Consider the following 18,548-nt stretch of genomic DNA (forward strand, 5'->3'; position numbering starts at 1 on the left):
GATACAGGGGGTCTGGGGGCCCCAGGGGATGTTGGGGGGGGTACGCAGGGGGCACGGCGTGGGGCAGGTGGCACAGCCAGGGGATGGCAGCACCGCACCCTCCCAGTGCCAGGATCCAGCCCCACGCAGTCGAGCCACAAACGGGGTCCCCTTCCCGGGGGGCATTCAGAGGTGAGGGAGCGCAGGGGCCGGGGGAGTGCCTGCAGCTGGGGGATCCCCAACGCGGCCCCCGCGAGGGTTAAGGCTCCGCGGCAGAGCTGGAGGCGTCCCCGCTGGCCGCAGTGAGTCAGCGGGGAGAGGCCGCACATCTGGATCCGTCCTGCAGCAGCCGGACGGGGCCGCGAATTCCCGGGGCTCGCGCATGGCCCCGCCAAGCCTGGGGACGCCGGGGGACCCTGCGTGGCTGCGGGCACTTTGGGTGCTGGCCTCAGTGCTGGGCCCCCTCTGCCTCTGGGCGCTCTTCGTGCTGCGGTGCCCACGCCCCCCGGGTAGGACGCATGGGGACACGGTGACACGTGGCGGGAAGCGGCACAGGCACGATGGCCCCGCGGGGCCGCCCCCAGCCGGCCCCTGGCAGCACGGGGCCGTGGGATTTTCCTCCCAGCTCCCTGGGGCCGGATTCCAGCTGGGGAGTGGCAGCGGGGGCGAGGGGCACGGCGGCGCCAGGGCGAGCCCTGTTCCCATTGCGCCGATCCTACGGCGGCCCCTTCCCATAGGAGCCCCCGGCTTTTGGCCCTCCCTGTCCCCACAGGGTGAGCGGCACCGGGGGGCTGCTGAACCCCCCTCACACCCCATGGGACCCCGCGGTGTGGGCAGGGGGAGGGTGGCTCCCACGCGAGGGCACCTCTGGGTTGTGCTGGGGTGAACCCACGGAGCCGTGCCCACAGCGCGTGCCGGGGACAGGCGGTGGGGCTGTCTGCTTGGGCACAGCACCGCGGGCACAACCGGCAGCATGAACGAGAGCGTGCCCGCGCCGCCAGCGCCAGTACCTGGCACCAGCTCCTCCTGGGCACGACCCAGGGCAGGCGTCGCATCCGCACGTGGAAGCGCTGCCAGTGCCCAGCTCCGGCCGAGCAGGGCGGGTGCCGGGATCCGGGGCGGGGAGCGGCGCTGGGGCACTCCTCACGTGCCAGCACCGAGCCGCTCGCTCCCGCTTTGCTCCTGCAGGGAAGCGGTCGGGAAGCACAACGCCGCCGGCAGCCTCACAGGTAGGAGCCTGGCCCCGGGGTGCCAAAATGCAGCTGGGCTGGGGGCTCTGCACCCTGTCCCGCGTGGGGCTGGGGGCCCCCTTCCAACCCTGCTGTGCCCCATGGGGCCCTGCCGGCCGTGGGCCTTGAGCGGGGGGAGCCTGGTGCTGCTGGTGCCAAGCGTGAGGGACCTTTGTCCCGAGGGGCCCGCGGGGCTGAGCGCGGTGCTGAATGAGGCTCTTTGTCTGTGCTCTCAGCGAGGGAATCGCCCCCTTCTCCCCTGCCGGGTGCTGCACGTAATCACGGCCGGAGCGCCCATGCCCTGCCCGGCGCAGGGGGAGGCCATGGGCAGGCAGCGGGACGGGTGGGTGCCGTGCCGTGCCACGCGGTGCCGTGGGGCTGCGTCCCCGTCGGCAGCGGGGGCTCACGTGCCAAGAGCTTTGCCTTACAGTGGGGCCGCAGGAGGGGCCCGAAGCAGCACCCGGCGCCTGCTGGGGGACAGCGGCCGGCAGGGACCAGGACGAGGACGGGGACGAGGACGGGCAGCAGCCACCGGACACACACAGCGGTAGGGAGCTGGGGGGTGGACGTGGGGGTGGCCCTGGGGTCCCCTAACCCCGATGGTGCTGGCAGCGCCATGGGGCTGGGCGGGGGCTGGAATGCGTTGTGCCACCACCGGGCAGGCAGACGGGGCTGGGGCGTAATGGGGGCACTGGGAAGGGCTGGGAGGGGCAAGGGATGTGCCTGGGAGCTGGGGAGAGGGCGTCTGCTGGGCGGGGGGGAGGGCTGCGCATGCACAAGCACATGGGTGTGCCTTGCACACCTGGTGGGTGCATGCGTGTGTGTTTGTGTGTGTATGCCTGCATCTGTGTGTGCCTGCGTGCTGCATCCAGCGAGGCTCAGTGTGTGCGTTTGTGCATGTGTGTGCAACTGTGTGTACATGTGTGTATATGTCTGTGCACATGTGTTTGCAGACGTGTGCATGCATGTACGTGTCTGTGCACATACATGTACATGTGTTTTTGCACACGTGTGCATGCATGTGTGCATGTGCATGAGTGTGCATGCATATGTGGGTGTGCATGTGTGGGTGTGCACGCGTGTACACAGTCACTGCGTGCACGTGGGTGTGCCTGGTGCAGATGGATGTGCCGGCAGTGTCTGTGTGGATGCTCGCTGCCTGCGTGCTGCTGGTGCCCGCGGAGCTCGGGTGCGCTGCAGGCGCCTGGGCCCCGCGGCCCCGCTCTGTGTGCCTGCAGCGCCACCCTCGCCCGACACCACCCCGGTCATGGCGCGGTGCCAGCTCCGGGGCCTCGCTGGCTGCCAGCGCCTCGCCCCTGCCCGCTGCCTCCCGTGGCGGCGCCGAGCTCCATCCCGGCTGCGGGGCCACCGGCGGAGAGGAGGCAGCGGAGCAGAGGCCGGGCTCCTCTCCCTCTGCAGCACGCCGGGGCCTGTGCCGGGGCTCCTGGTGTTGCCCCTGTGCCGCCAGCCCGGCTCACGCGGTGCCAGGATGCGGCGGCACCGCCTGCCCGTGCTCCCACCGGCCCGGCCTCCTGCAAGGCCGCGCAGCTGTGGCACCTCGCCGTGCTCTGCAGCCGTGGCTGGGCACGGAGCCCGGGGCTGCTGTGGGGACAGGGCCCACACCCCCACCGCTCTGCGCCACCACCGCCTGCGGTCACCCCAGCAGTGCCCCGGTGCCGCTGGGGCCTTCCTGCGGAGGCCGGGCGTGCCGGGGCGCTCAGCTCCGGTGCCACCGCAGCGTAAACAGGCCCGGAGCCAACAGAGGCTGCGCCAGGCAGGAGAGGAACTGGGTCATGTGAAGGCTGATGCCGCCCGCGTGGGGATGGTGGCACCGGTGGCACGGGTGGCGGGGCGCGCTGCTCGGCCCGGCCGCGGCGGCACCCGGTAACAGGGCGCGGGAGGCAGCGGGGCGCGGGACGGCGGGTGCAGGGCTGGTGCCCGGGGCTGCTGCGGGGGGTGCGGCCCCGGCCCTGCAGCTCCAGCTCTTGGGTACCCCGGTACCCGGTGTCCGTGTCCCCGGCACCCGGTGCCCCCATCCGCGGTGCCCGGTGCCCCCGTCCCCTGCCCCGCGGTGCCCGGCGCCGCCGGTGCGGTGCCCCCGTCCCGGCCGTGCCGCAGCTCGGTGCGGGTCGGGGCCGCGGGCTGGGGCCGGGACGAGCCCCGGGAGCCCCCAAGGCCGCGCTGCGGGGCGGCACGGAAGGGGTTAAAGGGGACGGGGCCCTTCGGGGCGGGGGGTCGCGGTTAACCCCTGCCGTGCCGGGCGCGCGGCGGGCGGGGGTCGCGGTTACCCCTCACCCCCCCGCACCCCCCCGGTTCCCGCTCGCCGCCCGCTGTGCGCGGCCCCGCGGGTGCGGGTGCGGGTGCGAGATAGGGGCGGCCCCGCCCGCCCCCCCCGGCCCCGCCCGCCGCCCGCCCCCGGAGCCGGGCCCCGCCGGAGCGCAGCGCAGCGCTGCCGGTGCCGGTGCCGGTGCCGGTGCCCGAGCCCCGCCGGGCCGCAGCCGCCGCGCCCCCCAGCCCCGAGATGCCCCCGCGGCGGGCGCGCACCGGGGGTCCCCGCGGCGCTCCGTGAGTGCGGCCGGGCCGGGCCCACGCGTGGCGGCCGCCGGCGGGGCTGGGAGCAGCGGGGCCACGGGCGCTCCTCACCGCGTGGGTCCCGCGTGGGTGCGGGCGGCCCCCGGCTTGGGGGGGCGGCGGGGCTGCGGGGTACGGCGGGGTTGCTGCGGGGGGGCGGCGGGGGCTGCGGTAAAAATGGGGGGGCGGCGGGGGTGCAGCGAGCGCGGGGCTGCTGCAGGGGCCGGGCGTGGGGAAGGAGCCGCGGGGAGCGGGGGTGCGGGGCGGGGGGGGCTGTTGCGGGGGGAGGGGGGCGGGGGGGGGGGCTGTGCCGCAGGGGCTGCGGGGGGCCGGGCTGCGGGAGGTGCACGGGGGTGCGGGGTGGGGGGCTGGGGGCTGGGCTGGGGGTGGATGTGGGGCAGGGGCTGTGCTGCGGGGGTGTCCCGTGCTGCCCCCCCGTGCCGAGTTCCTGGCGGTGCCGGGGGGGGGCTGCGGCCCCCGCGGGGCTGGGGGTGCGCTGCCGGGCGCAGGAGGGGCCGTGGGCTGCGGCGGAGGCGCAGGGGACGGAGGCTGTGAATCAGCCGTGACGGGGGTCCCGGGGGGGCCCTTCCGCAGCGTGTGGGCAGCGGCTGGCGGGGGAGAGGCCCCCGAGGGCCCTGTTGCAGGGGGCGGGAGCAGTGGGTTCCCGTGGGGCCGGTGGCGGCGGCACTGCCGTGCTGTGCATGTGGCCCCTGCTCGGGCGCTGCGGGCGCGGGTGTCCCTCCGGGTCTGGGAGCCGTGGGGCTGGGGCTGGGCTCTGCGCTCGCAGGGAGCAGCTTCGCCCGCAGCAGCCCCAAGGGTTCCAAGGCCCGAGGATGCTCCCAGTGCCTGCTGTCAGCTGCTGTGCTCCGGATCCGGCCCCGAGCCGGCCCCAGCCGCTGGGAACGGTGCGGCAGCAGCGCGGCACTGCCTGGTGCGGCGGGGAGGGCAGGGGGTCCCCATCCCCACACGGCCGGGTGCAGAGGACGGTGCTGCCATCCCCGTGGTGCTGGTGGTGCCGGGCACCGTACGGGCAGCAGGGCCGCTCCTCCTGGCCTGCTGGTGCAGCCCGGCCCCGGCACGGGGCGATGCGGGCTCCGGTGGAAAAACATTGCCCGAGATCACGTAACCGGTGCTGGCTTCTCGCGGCGCTGCGTGAGGGGGTGGAACTGCAGAGGCGTCCTCGCTGCTGGCAGCCCTGACGTGCGGCCTCGCCTGGCAACCTGCGCCACGCTCCCCAGGTGCCACGAGGCTGCAGCGGGCCCCGGCTGCAGCTCCTGGTGGCCCCAGGTGCTCCCTGTGGTAGCCCCGGTGCAGCCTCCGCCCTGGTGGCGTCCCCGGTCCCCTCCCGGCCTTGGGGTCTTGGGGTGCATCATGCGTGGGGCTGCGTTTGCTGGGGTGAGGCTGCGGCCGCATCCTGCTCGTGCCTTTCACCAACAGCTCGGTGCTTCGCCCGCAGCGCTCCCTGTGCCCCCAGGTCCCCCATTCCCAGCCCCCTGCCCCATGTGACAACCCCAGGGGGCTGGCTGCGGTTCCTGGTGGGGGAACCCGAAGCAGCTGCTCCCCGTGCCCCCACCTGGGGGCTGCTCCCTCCCGGCTGCGCCTCCCTCCCGTTTGGCACGGGGCCGGCTGTGGGTTTTGCGGGCGCTGCCGGTGGCAGGTGCGAGCCGGGGCGGTTGGGGCGTGCCCAGAAGCCGTGCCGAGGCCTCGGAGCTGGGAGCGGCGGTGCCGGGGGCCGGTGGCGCTTGGAGGTCCCCCTGCCCTGACCCCGTCCCTCTGCCGCAGGAGCTGAGGCCGGCGGGGTGCCGGCAGCCGGCGGAGATGGCGGAGGAGAGCTCGAGTGGCAGCAGCAGCTCCCCGAGCCCCGGGGACACCCTGCCCTGGAACCTGGCCAAGCACCAGCGCACCAAACGCACCAAGGCGACCGCGGGCAACGGGACGGTGCTGGACCCCGCCGAGCGGGCGGTGATCAGGATCGCAGGTAGGGCCGGTGGCACAGGCGGCACCGTCTCGGGGCAGTGCTTGTGGGGCTCCAGGGAGGGCTCGTCCCCATCGGGGACCCGGTGTTGTCGTGGCGGGGTCCAGTCGCGCTGTCCGATGCATCCAGCTGCCCGCAGGGACCGCTGGCGATTGTGGCCGTGCCAGGCTGCGCCGTTGCACACGCGCGTGGTGGTTGTGCCCAGCATGGGGCAAGCCCCTGTGGTCGGTGCCAGGAGGCCTGGCTGTGCCGCAGCGCGCGGCGGTGCCACGGGGCGATGCCGCGGGAGGTTCCGGCTGAGCCCCGAGGATGGTTAGGAGAGCGGGGCATCTCCCTTAGAGGGGAGGCTGAGGGAGCTGGGGCTCTGTAGGGTGGGGAAGAGGAGTCCGAGGGGTGACCCCATTAACGTTTATAAATATGGAAAGGGCGAGTGTCAGGAGGACGGAACCAGGCTCTTCTCGGTGACACCCAATGACAGGACAAGGGGCAGTGGGTGCAAGCTGGAACACAGGAGGTGCAGCTTAAATATGAGATGAAACTTTCTTACGGTGAGGGTGACAGAGCATGGAACAGGCTGCCCAGGGGGATTGTGGGGTCTGCTTCTCTTCGCCTGGACGCGATCCTGTGTGACCTGATCCAGGTGTTCCTGCTCCGGCAGGGGGATGGGACTGGCTGATCTTCCAGGGTCCCTTCCAGTCCCTGACGTTTGGTGATTCTCTGTGGCACCGCTGACACCGGCGGCACCGGGCCGGGGAGCAGGGGGGCGATGCCGTGGCTCAGAGCTGCGCCGTGCCGTACTGCAGGCACTGTGGCCCCTGCGCCCTGTCGGGGTGGCCGAGCTGTGCCACGTCCCCTGTGCCACGACAGCGTGTCGCGGTGACCGTCCCATGCTGTTGCTGTGGCCATGCCGTGTCACAGCGACCGTGCCGTGCCCCCTGTGCCGTGCTGTCACAGTGGCCGTGCCGTCACAGTGGCCGTGCCGTGCCCCATGTGCCACGTCACAGTGTCGCTGTGGCTGTGCCGTGCCCCCTGTGCCCTGCTGCTGTTGTGGCCATGTCGTGTTGCAGTAGTTGTGCCGTGCCCCCCGTGGTGTGTCACAGTGAGCACACCGTGCCCCCCGTGCCGTGCTGTTGTTGTGGCCGTGCTGTGCCTCCTGTGCCGTGCTGTCGCGGTGGTTGTGCCGTGTTGTGGTGGTTGTGCCGTGCCCCCCGTGCTGTGTCACGGTGACCATGCCATGCCCCCCATGCCGTGCTGTTGCGGTGGCCGTGCCATGCCCCCTGTGCCACGTCACAGTGTCACGGTGACTGTGCTGTGCCCACCGTGCCGTGCTGTCACGGTGGCCATGCTGTGCCCCCTGTGCCATGTCAGTGTCGCCGTGGCTGTGCCGTGCCCCCTGTGCCCTGCTGCTGTTGTGACCGTGCCGTGTGGCGGTGGTCGTGCCGTGCCCCCCGCGCACCGTGTCCGTGGTGTCCCCGTGCGGGGGCTGCTGTCGGGGCAGGACGTGGCTGCCGCTGCCCCGGGGCTGCGTGCGCTGGCCGGGAGCCCTCCGCTGCCCCGCTGCTGGGCGCCTGGGGACGGCGCTGGGGACACCCGGGCGGGGCACGTGCGGCCGGGGCCGGGCTGTCCCCGTCACTTGGGGACACCGAGTCCCCTCTGGCTGCCGCGTCCCGGCCTCGCCGCGGGGCGCCCTCGGGACGCCGTCCCCGGGCCCTGCAGTGTCCCCGGCCGCCGTCAGAGGGCCCCCGGGGCCGGGCCGCGGGGGGGGCCGGGGGGGAGCCCGGCACCGGGACCCCCGGCGGGGGGGGCGCGGGCCGAGGCGGCGCCTCCGCGTCCCGGCCCCGCGGCTGCTGGGGACGCCCCGGGGACAGCCTGGGGACCTCGCTCCGTGGTGCCCCCCCCGGGGGGGGGCCGTCCCCGTGCCCTCGCTGCTGGCACCGCAGCTCCGTGCCCCCACGGCCGTGGCGAAGCGGGCCCCGTGCCCCCCCCCCCCTTGTGCCGGGGGGGCTGCTCCTGGTGGGCGCCGTGTCCCTGCCGGGGGGCCCTGTCCCTGTGGCTGGGGGGGGCACACACACACCCGGGGGGGTTCGTGCCCCCCCGCACCCCCCGCCGGGGGCCCAGCGCCCTGCCAGCTATGGGCCCGCATTGTTTCCGCCGCCCGTCCTCCTCCCCGATTTAGCAGCCGCCCCCCCGCTGCCCCCCCCCGGCCTTGGCCCCACGGCCTCGGGGCTGATCCCGGCACCGCCGCCGCGCTGGGGTCCCCGCTGCTGACGGGGTCCCGGGGGGGACAATCCTCCGGGGGGGGTCCCGGGGTCCTGGCCCCCCAGGTGACCCCATTTGGGGGCTGCGGGGCTCTGCCGGGGGTCAGCGTTGGGGGTCCGAGGGTCCCGCTGGGGGGGGCAGAGCCGGACCCCAGGGGCTGGGTGCGGGGGGGCCGTGGGGTGCTGTGGGGTGCTGTGGGGTGCTGTGGGGTGCCGGGGACGCGGCGGCAGCGGTGGTGACGCTGCGGTGCTGAGTCACGGGGTGGGGCGGCGGCGGGGGGGCCGGGCTGGGCCATCCGGCACCGGGCGTGCATGGGGCTGGTGGGGGCCGGGGGGGGACGTGGGCACGCGTGGGGCAGGCGTGCACGTGCAGCGCCCGGGGGAGGGCCATGTGCACACCGTGAGAGAGCAGCGGTGCCCCCCCCAGCCCTGCTCCGCCCCCCCAGGGAGGCACCCCTACGTGCTCCGTGGGGCCCCTGTTAGTGCCCAGGGCCCCCCATCAGTGCCCAGTGCCCCCCCTTAGTTCCCAGTGCCCCCCATCAGCCCCCCATCAGTGCCCAGTGCCCCCCATCAGCCCCCCCCCAGTGCCCAGCGTCCCCCATTAGTTCCCAGTGCTCCCCAGTGGTGTCCAATGCCCCCCATCAGCCCCCCCCAACCAGTGCCCAGCGCCCCCCACTGGTGCCCAGTTCCCCCCAGCAGCACCAAGCCCCCCCAGCTCTCAGTGCCCCCATTGTCCCCCATTGCTGCCTCCCCCCCACTGTTCCTGGCCCTGTCCCCCCCCCTTGGCCTCCTCTGCCTTTAGGGCCGGTGCCACTCGCGGGGGTGTCCCTGTGCCGGCCAGGGCCCGATCCTGCACCTGCTCGTGGTTCTGTGCTCCCCGCGGGTGTCTGGTGGTGCTGGGCACCCCTTGGGCCCCTGTCACCCCCTGTCACCGGCATCCCCAGCCCTGTCCTGCCCCTTGTCACCTGTGTTCTGTGTCCCGTCCCTTGTCACCTACATCCCTGTCCCATCCCTTGTCACCTGTGACCCCTGTCTGGTGCTGTCCCTTGTCCCCTGTCCCCCTGTCCCCATTCTGTCCCCATGTCCTGTCCCTTGTCACCTACACCCCCAGCCCCACACCATCCCTTGTCACCTGTGCCCACCCTGTCCCTTCCCACCCGTGTCCTCTGTCCCATCCTTTGTCACCTGCACCCCGGGTCCTGTGCATCCCCTGTCACCTCCGCCCCCAGCCCCATCCTGTCCCTTGTCACCCCCCAGCCCCATCCTGTCCCTCCTCACCGTGTCCCAGCCTTGGTCACCTGCACCCTGTCCCGTCCTTTGTCACCTGTGGCCCCGTCCCCTGCTGTCCTTTGTCACCTGCACCCCCTGCCCCACACCATCCCCTGTCACCTGTGCTCTGTGTCCTGTCCCTTGTCCCCCCGTCCTGCCCCTTGTCACCTGTGTTGTTCCCCCAGCCCCATCCTGTCCCCAGGTCCTGTCCCTTGTCACCTGCACCCCAGCCCCACACCATCCCTTGTCCATTGTCCCCCTGTCCTGTCCCTTGTCCCCCTGTCCCTCTTTTGTCCCCCGTCCTGTCCCTCATCCCCCGTCCTGTCCCTCCCTTGTTCCCCCATCCTATACCCCCATCCCGTCCCTCATCCCCCGGTCCTCTCTTGTGTCCCCCTGTCCCTCCCTTGTCCCCCCGTCCCGTCCCTCTCACCTGTGCTGTCCCCTGTCCCCCCAGCCCCATCCTGTCCCCGTGTCCTGTCCCTTGTCACCCGCACCCCAGCCCCACACCATCCCTCGTCCCTTGCCCCCCCGTCCCGTCCCGTGTCCCCCCATCCCGTCCCTCTCACCTGCCCTGTCCCCTGTCCCCTGTCCCCCGGCCCCACCCTGTCCCGGTCCCGTCCCCTGTCACCCCCCCTCGCCCCCCCTCGCCCCCCCTCGCCCCCAGCCCCTCCCGCCCCCTGCCCCCGCCCCGCGCCCCGCCCCCCGCCGCCGCTCCGCCGCCCCCCGCCCCCCCGTGTCCGCTTCCCTTAAGGCCGGGCCGGGCCGGGCCGGGCCGCGCGGGGCTCCCGCGGCTCCCACGGCTCCCACGCGGCGCGGCCACGCGGCTGCGTCCCCCCCCCGCCGCCCCCGGCCCGGCCATGGCCACGTACGAGCTGGGCAGCCTGCCCCCCAACCCCGAGGAGCAGGACTTCATCCAGGCCTACGAGGACGTGCGGGAGCGCTACAAAGGTAGCGCCGGGCCCCACGGGTGTTCCGCGTGGGGGGCCGGGGCGCGCCGAGCAGGGGCCGCCGTGGGGCTGAGCGCCGGGGCAGAGCTGCGGGAGGGGGGGGAGAGGGGAGGGGGGGCTGTGCCCCCGTGCGGAGCCCCCCTCGGTGGGCACGGTGCGGCGTCCCGCGGCCCCGTGGGAGGGGTGGGCACGCGTGGGGGGTGCGTGGGGGCGTGCGTGGGGCACGTGGGGGTGCGTGGGGGGTCCGTGTCGACACCCCAGGGGCACCCAGACCCCCCTGCCCACCCTGGGTGTGGGGTGCATGGGGTCGTGGGGTGGTCGTGGGGTGGGGACGGGTGCGCAGGGTCCAGGGCGTGGGCTTGGGGCCGCCGCGGGCCCCCCGGGCCCCACAGCGTGGTGGCGGTGCCGCGGCCGCCGGCTCGGAGCAGCCATGCCCTTACAAGGGGCGCGAGCGCGGCCGGCGCTGCCTGACCCCGGCACGTCACCGCGGCTGCGGGGGCCGGGGATCCCCGCGGGGGGCCGGGGGGCCGGGGGGGGCCACGCACGGCCAAGCCCCAGCTGCGCTGCCGCCCTCGCCGGGGCCTGTCCCCGTGCCGTCCGTCCGTCCCCGCGCCCCAGGGGCTTTTTTCCCCTGTGCGTGCGGCACCACCGGGGTGGGATCCCGGCCAACATCCTGGCGGCCGCAGCGGGTGTCCTTTCGGGGGGGGCGCGGAGGGGCCCCTGCCTGTGCGTGACTCTGTGTGCTTGGGGCCAGCGGTTCAGGGCCCGTCCCAGCCCCGGGGTCCCCCCGACACTGCACAGCTCAGGGACCCCGGGGTGCCTCGGGTCCCGCTGTCGGGGCCGGTGGGGGGGTCTGGGTGCCGACCCCTGCCCCGGCGCTGGGAGGGGTCACTTCCCCGCAGCCAGCGGGGTCATTGCACGCGCCGCTGTCCCACAGCTGCTGGCAAAGCCGGGAAGCGTCAGCCGAGCCTCGGGGCTCTGCAAAAAGTGTTGACACCACGAGCGAGGAGCAGACGGCTTGGCCCGGAGCCCGCCGGCGCCGCCTGTACCTGTCAGCTCCGCCTGGGCTGGCGACACTGGCGCGCGCCGGCCCCGGGTCCCAGCCAGAGGCAGCGCCGGCTGCATCCCCCCGGGCACCGCAGCGAGTGACCGCAGGCACGGCCCCGCACCAGCCCCAGCCCCAGCCCAGCCCTGTGGCCGGGGAGCTCGGTGTCCTCATGCTCGGTGTCTCTGCGTGGGCACTGCGGCCACCGGCGGGGGTCTGGGGGCAGCTCCCTGTGTCCTGCGCTCGTGGGGCCGCGTCTGGGCTCATGCCCCCCCCCGGCGAAGCGCAGCAAATGGGCGCAGGCGGCCGTGTAAGGATAAAAGCTGGAGCACGCCGGCAGCAGGACGGAGCTGCCGTTGGCCGGGCGCCGCGCTCGCTGCTGCGCAGGGGCGGCCGCGCTGCCTGGGGAGGCCTGGCCCCGGTGCCTGTGCCGCAGGGGGGGCGTGCAGCGCGTTCCTCCCGCCGCCGACACCCCACGTCCTGGGCCGTCCCCGCGCAGCACAAGCAGCCCCAGGGCAGCAGGGCTGGCACCGGCAGCCCCGCCGTGGGTCGCAGGATGCCCGCGAGCGAGCCCTCAGGACGGGGCGGCGGCGGTGCCGCGGGCGTCGATGCCGTGGGTGCCGCACGGCGCCGTCCCTGCCCCGCAGACACGTGCCCGGGTGCCGGCGGCTGCTGGCTGCTGCCGTTATCGCTGCCCAGCTGGGAGCACCGGGGGGGGCACCGCGTGGGCACCCCATGGCCCCCGGCCCCCCCGGGCACGGGCAGCACCGGCCGCAGAATGTTGGGGCTGGCGGCAGCTCCGTGGGGGCTGCGGCTCGGCTCTGCCCGTGGCAGGGGCTGCGTAGGTGTCCCCCTCCCCTTCTTCCCCCCACCCGTGCCGGTGGTCCTGGCAGCGGTGGGGGGGGGACTGCGGCCTGTGTGCTGCTGCCCAGGCCCGGTGCCGGGGGGTGGCCCCGCGGGGAGGGGGCTGTGCAGGGGGGGCTGCGCCGTGATGGGGGGGGAGGGCGAGGCGTTACTGGGTCGGGGGGGGGGGCTGCGCTGGTGGGGGCTGCGCCGCAGTGTATGGGGATGGGGGGGCTGTGGCGCGGCAGGTGCGGATGGCGGCGCCGTGCCGAGCCGATCCGAGCCGACCCGAGCCGCCCGTGCCGGGGGCGGGGCTGCCGCAGGAGCTGCCCGTTCCCGGCGCACCGGACGGGGCGGACCGGCCCTGATTGGCTGCGGCCGCCCCATAAGTGCGGGGGGGGGCGCGGGGCGCAGCGCCGGGCCGAGCCGAGCCGGGCCATGGACGCGTCCCGCTCCATCCACCACGAGATCATCTCGCTCAAAGGTACCGGCCGGGGTCACCTTGCCGGGCGTGCGGGGGGCTCGGCACCCGCCCTGGATGCTCCGCAGTGGGGCTGGAGGTGTGTGGGGGGGCTCGGCACCCGCCCTGGATGCTCTGCAGTGGGGCTGGGGTGTATGGGGAGCTTGTCACACAGCGGGGCTGGGGGCAGGCAAAGTGCTCAGCGTCCACCCTGGGTGCTCCACAGTGGGGCTGGGGGCAATTGGGGCGCTGGGCACCCGATCTGAGTGCTCTGCAGTAGGGCTGGGGGCATGCACGGAGCTCGGTACGCACTGTGGGTGCTCTGCAGTGGTGTGGGGGCACCTGCGGTGCTCAGCATCTGCCCTGGGTGCTCTGCAGTGGGGCTGGGGTGTAGGGGAACTGAGCATGCAGTGGGGCTGGTGGCATGCAGGGTGCTCAGCACCCACCCTGGATGCTCTGCAGTGGGGCAGGGGACGTGTGGGGTGCTGGGTGTGCGGTGGGGCAGGGGATGTGCGGGGTGCTGGGCGCCTGCCCCATCTGTGCGGCTCTGCAGTCCCCAGCACTACCACCGCCCTGTGGAGTGGGGGCCCTGTGGCCAGCCTGGGGCAGGGTTGTCCCCCGGGGGGGCACGGTCACTGTCACGGGACAGCCCCCGGCTCGCTGGGTGCCTGAGCCTGCAGGCGGGGGGCTTGGGGCCGCTGCTGCGCCAGCGCTTGCTCAGCTGCACCGGCGCACTGCCTGCGGCGCGGGAGAGGGGCTCGGGGAGGTGCTGGGGGCAGGGGCGGGGAGGCTGTGCCGTGCCGTGCCATGCCGCAGAGCCGGTGCGCTGGGGCGTGAGTAACGGGCCCCGCGGATGCTCGTCACGGGGCTGCTGCACCGCGTGCTTCTGTCCCCTCTAAGCCGCCGCAGTGGGCATGCGGCCACTGCACGGCCAATTACGCTAACGAGCCACGGCGCTGGGGCTGGGGCTGTGCTGGCTCAGACCCCGGCCAGGGTCAGGGAGCGGTTGGGCTCTGTTCCCCCCATCCCTTCCCCCCCTTGCAGCTCCCGGGCTGCCAGCGGGGAGATTTATGGTGAGAACGGGCATGGCCGCAGGACCCCCGCCGGCCCCGTCCTCATTAATCCCCCTGGGGCTTTCGGGCTGCTTGGCTCGGCCGCAGCGCCCTGCGAACAGCGGCGCCTTTGTTCCTGCCTCGGCACGGGAGCCCTGCGGCAACGCCAGCCCCCAGGGGCACCGGCACCGGGCCTGGGGCCAGGGGCTGCCGGCCGGGGCCCCCGCTGCCCACCCGCCTGCCCCACAGCGCGGTGGGGCTGCAGCCTGCCCGGACCCCCAGCCATGGGTTGGGGGGAGGCGGGGAGGGGTCCGGCACCGTGCCCGGTGTCCCCGGCGGGATGGAGCAGCCAGAGCTGGCTCCGCTGTCACAGCGCAGCGGGTTGCTGCGGCAGGCGCTGACTCGGCACTTCCCGGCATGCTGCAGTCACTGGGCAGGGGGCCGGGGGGGCTGGGGGGATGCTCCGGCCGAGGGCTGCGAGCACGTCCCCGAGCTGTCCCTGTGCCACCAACATGGGGACAGGGCACCCGGTGCTGCCTGGGGGGGCCGTGGGCCGGTGCTGGTGGCGGCGTGGGACAGGAGGCAGCTGCGTGGGGAGGCCGAGGGTGCTGCGCACGGGGAGGCTGCTGCTGGCGGCTGCAGCGAGGAGCACAGCACCCACATGCATTGACCCATCCTGTCCCCCCAGGTCCGTGCTGTGTCCGTGCCCCATCTTGTCCCCGCTGTGCCTGGCATGGGCAGGGCTGGGGGCACCCCGGGGTGGGAGCCAGCATGGGGGGGGGTGTCCCCAGCTCCGTGCCCCCCCCCCGTGGCGCCGCAGAGGGAGCAGCGCTGCGGGCGGCACGGGGATTTGCATGCAGGGGGCCGGCTGCCTGCCGCGGTGCCGCGTCCCTGCCTCTCCCTGCCCTGCCGGGGGAGCCTGGGGGCTGCTGGGTGGGGACCCTGCCCTGGGGTCTGGCGCAGCTGCGGAGGTGACGCGGTGCTGGCGGTGGCGTGACGGCTGCTGTCGCCGTCCCTGCCCCGGGGGGGAAGCCGGGTGGAGCGGGGTGCGCGGTGCCACGGCTCTGGGCCCCGTCACTCCTGAGCCAGACGGAGGGGTCTGCGGTGGGGGCGCATGGCTAGGGGTGATCCACGTGGCTGCCCATGAGCGACGGGCTTGGGGAGCCCCTGCATTTGTGCCACGGCTGATTTGTGCCACGGCTGCTACGGCGTTTTGTGCCACGCTGCCCATGCCCAGGGCTGCACTCACCTCCTTGCTCGCTGCTGCACAGAGCCAAGCACAGCAGGGTGCAGACCCCTGGACCCCTACCCGTGTCCATCCCCGCTCCCCACCACTGCTGGCCCCCATCGCTGCTCTGCTCCCCAGGGCACAGCTCGCAGGACCTGGGGCACCAGCCTTGGTGCTGCTTCTCCTGATGGTGCCATCCCCAGCACCGCAGTGTCCCCAAGGCCCCTGGCCGTGTGCCGCCACCAGGGGTTCCTCGTTCCTCTGGCCACATCCCGTGCCAGCCTGGCCTGACCCCGGAGCCGTGCTGGGCTCTGTCCTCACGTCCCTGTCCCTCCTGGGGCTGTAGGTTTGCCCGTCCTTGGGTCGCTTTGCTGCAGGACTCCTTCAGCCCGGGGGGCTCCCCGCAGGCTGGTGCGGGTGCTGGGTGTCCCGTTGGGACAGGGCGCACGATGCCAGGTGGGGAAGTGACCGGGGCACGTGGCGTGGGGGCTCCGCACCGCACCCGGTCCCAGACCCCGCACTGGGTGCCCCAGGGCTGGCACCGCGGGGCTGCGCCCGTCACCGGGCCCGGGGGGTGCTTCTGGCGTCCCTCCCCCCAAAGTCCCCCAGCTGCCAGCCTTCGGGACAGGCAGCGCGGACACGGGGGGGGATCCCGGCACGGGACACGGGGACTCCGGTTCGCCCGGCCCGGCCCGGGGGAGCCCCCCCGCGCCCCGGGAACCTCCCCCCGCGGCGGGCCCGGCCCTGCTCAAACAGCAGCAGAGCAAACAGTGGCGCTGGCAGGATGCGGCCCCGGTGCGCGGCCCCGGTGCGCGGCGATGCGGCCCGGCGGGGCTGGGGGGGCGGCGGGGCGGGGCCGCCCCCGCCTGTTTCTTCCTCCTCGCCATGGCGACGGGGGGGGGGGGGCGCGGGGGCCACGTCCCCGGGCAGGTGGCGGCCCGGCGGCCCCGGGACCCCCCCCCCCCCCCGCCGCCCTTCCCCCGGGGCCGCGTCCCGCGGGGGTTCCCACGGCGCGGGGAACCGGCCCGGTGGGTCGGGGCGGGCCGGGGGAGCCGCGGGGCCGGCCCGGGGGGGCTGCGCGGGGCCGGGGAGGGGCCGCTGAGTCAGGGCCGCCGCCGAGCCGCGAGTGCCCCGGCCCCCCCGCGCCCAGCCCGGGAGGTGGAGCCGCCGCCAGTCTGCCCCGCCGCGCGCAGCGAGCAACCGCGCCGAGCCGAGCCGGGTCGGGCCGTGCCAAACCGCGCCGGGCCGCGCAGGACTGTGCCGTGCCGTGCCGTGCCGTGCCGTGCCAGGCCGTGCAGAACCGTGCCGGGCCGTGCCGAGCCATGGTGGCCGGGATGCTGATGCCGCTGGAGCGGCTCCGCGCCATCCTGGAGCTGCTGTTCCGCGAGGGCGTGCTGGTGGCCGAGAAGGAGCGGCGGCCGCGGCGCTGCCACCCGCAGCTGCCCGGGGTGCCCACGGTGCAGGTGATCCGCGCCATGGGCTCGCTGCGCTCCCGCGGGCTGGTGCGGGAGACCTTCGCCTGGCGGCACTACTACTGGTACCTGACGGACGAGGGCATCGCCTACCTGCGCCAGTTCCTGCGCCTGCCGCCCGACATCGTCCCGCTGTCCCTGCAGCGCGCCCGCCGCCCCGCCGCGCCCCCCGCGCCCGCCCGCCGCCCCGCCGCGCCCCCCGGCCCCGGCAGGACGCGCGAGGAGCCCCCCGGCTCCCGGCTGTATCGGAGGAAGGAGGAGGGCGAGCAGCACGTGGAGCCCGCCGCCGCCGCGGGGGGGGTGGCCCGGGAGGGCCCCCGGCCCGGCCCGGCCCCAGGTAGATCCCGGCGGCCGCGTGGGGAGGGGGGACCCGCGTGGGACCCCGCGCGGGGCCGGGAGGGGGGGCGCCGGCCCGCTGCCCACGGGGGGGGCTCCGCAGCGCGGGTGCCGGTTCCGGTGCCGGCCGTGCCCCTCTTCCCATCCCGGAGAGGGGGTGGCTCCTCCCACCCCCCCGCCCGGCCAAAGGGCACCCGCGGGGATGGGGACGCGCGTGGGGACGGGGGAAGCGGGGATGGGGACGCGGGGACCCGGGGGCCCGGCGGGGCTCCTGAGGGTCGGGGGGGGGGGGGCTCCGGGCCCTGCCGGGGGGGATCCTCCGGGCACGGAGGGGCTGGGCCGGGGCGGGGGGGGCGCTGGCGCCGCGTCCTGCAGCGGGAGATGCTCGGCGCTGCCGCGGGGCCGAGCCCGGGGACGGACGGCGGCAGCTGGGGCAGACGGGGCGGCTGGTGGGGAGGGGGCTGCCGCGCCCCCCCGCCCCGCGGACACGCGATGCCGACACCCGATCCGCGGCCGGGGGGCGCGGCGGCAGCTGGATCCGGCGGGGGCCGCGGGGCATCCGCGGCGGGGGGGCCGGGGCAGCTGCGCCCCGAGGCCGCGGTGTCGGCCGCTCGCCCTCCCCGTGCCGCCGCCCGTGACTCAGCCCCGCGGCCGCGGCCGCTCCAAGTTTCCAGCAGGAAGGGGCCGAGCCCGCGCCCCGGCCAGGCCGTGAGTCAGCGCGGGGGGGCCGGGGGGGCCGCCTGCACGCGTGGGCAACGTGGGCCGCGGGGACCGGGCGCGCTGCCCTGCCCGCTACCGGCCGCGCGTGCCCGAGGCGCGTCCCCGCGCAGGGCAGTGTCAGGGCGGGGGCATGCCCCCGGCCGCAGCCGGCGCCGCCCGTGGCCGTGCCCGTGTCCGCGGCCGTGCCCGACACCTGGTGGGAACCGGGACCGGGCAGGCGCCGCTCCGCCACCGGGGGGTCCGGAGCCGGGTTTTCCTCCCGCTCGGGGCCGTCGGTGCGGGAAAACCCGGCCTGGAGCCGGCGGCGGGGGGACGGGGCCGCGCCGTCGGGGGGCGGCGGGGGGGAGCGGGGAAGCCGCGGCACAACGTCCAGCCCCGGCCCCGCGTCCCCCGGCGGCGGCGGCCTCCCCGTCGGGCCGGTGCAGGGGGCTCCGCCGCGCGGGCCGTTAACCCCCTGCGGCCCGGCGGCTCGCCCCTCGCCGGGGGCCGGGGCCGTCCCGCCCCCGGCCGTGTCATGTTCTAACTCGGGCGCCGTGACGGGCCCCGGTTATTTATATCGGCGCCCGCCCGCCGCCTCCCTCCCTCCGTCCCTCCCCCGCGGGCTGACCGGCGGAGCCGCTGCGCCTCGCTCCGCGCTGCCCATGAAGGTCGTGCCGGGTAGGCGAGAGCCGCGCCGGGCCGGGCCGGGCCGGGCCGCGCCGGGCCGGGGGGGGCGGCGCCGCCCGCGGTATAAAAAGCCGGCACGGGCGTGGGGGGGCGCGGGCAGGGGGCAGGGGCTGGCGCCGGGCCCGGGGCCGCCCCCGCGGGGCCCGATCCCGCCGGTGCGGCGGGGGGAAGGCGGCTCCGCGCCGCGCACCGGGAGGGGTTAAGGCGGAGCGGGAGCGGCTCCGGGGGGGGCGGGCGCTGGCGCCTCCCAGCCCCGCCGGGCCCGGCAGCCCCGCCGAGCCGAGCCGAGCCGAGCCGGAGGGCGGGCGGTGCCGCGGAGCCGCGCCCGCATGGACGACCCCGGGTCGCTGTTCCCGTCGCTGGTGGCGGCGGGGCACGCCGTGTCGCTCGCCCTGGTCTGGTACTGGCGGCGCCGCGCCGAGCCGCCCGCTGCAGGTGAGTCCGGCCCGGCCCGGGGCTGCCGAGCTGCGGGGCTCCGGGGCTCCGCCGCCCGCCGCC

General features: G+C 75.8%; 1 protein-coding gene across 21 annotated transcripts in view; it reads left to right on the forward strand.

Annotated features, from left to right (window-relative positions):
- The first annotated feature begins 298 nt into the window (after positions 1 to 298).
- The window catches only part of PLEC (plectin), a 54,165-nt gene continuing 35,915 nt past the window's right edge, over positions 299 to 18,548 (forward strand). For 4 of the 21 annotated variants that reach the window (XM_040547536.1, XM_040547542.1, XM_040547539.1 and 1 more), the window contains exon 1: positions 16,164 to 16,665. In XM_040547536.1, the coding sequence (XP_040403470.1) occupies positions 16,179 to 16,665 (487 nt within the window). In that variant the 5' untranslated portion in view covers positions 16,164 to 16,178. Of the gene's footprint in view, positions 489 to 1,167; positions 1,209 to 1,638; positions 1,756 to 3,023; positions 3,093 to 3,689; positions 3,774 to 5,561; positions 5,758 to 10,060; positions 10,230 to 12,539; positions 12,601 to 16,163; positions 16,666 to 17,971; positions 18,042 to 18,329; positions 18,486 to 18,548 lie in introns of those variants that run through there. The other 17 variants (XM_040547540.1, XM_040547544.1, XM_040547556.1 and 14 more) reach the window with 13 other exon arrangements.

Source organism: Cygnus olor, chromosome 2, assembly GCF_009769625.2.
Source record: "Cygnus olor isolate bCygOlo1 chromosome 2, bCygOlo1.pri.v2, whole genome shotgun sequence".
Classification (NCBI taxonomy): domain Eukaryota; kingdom Metazoa; phylum Chordata; class Aves; order Anseriformes; family Anatidae; genus Cygnus; species Cygnus olor.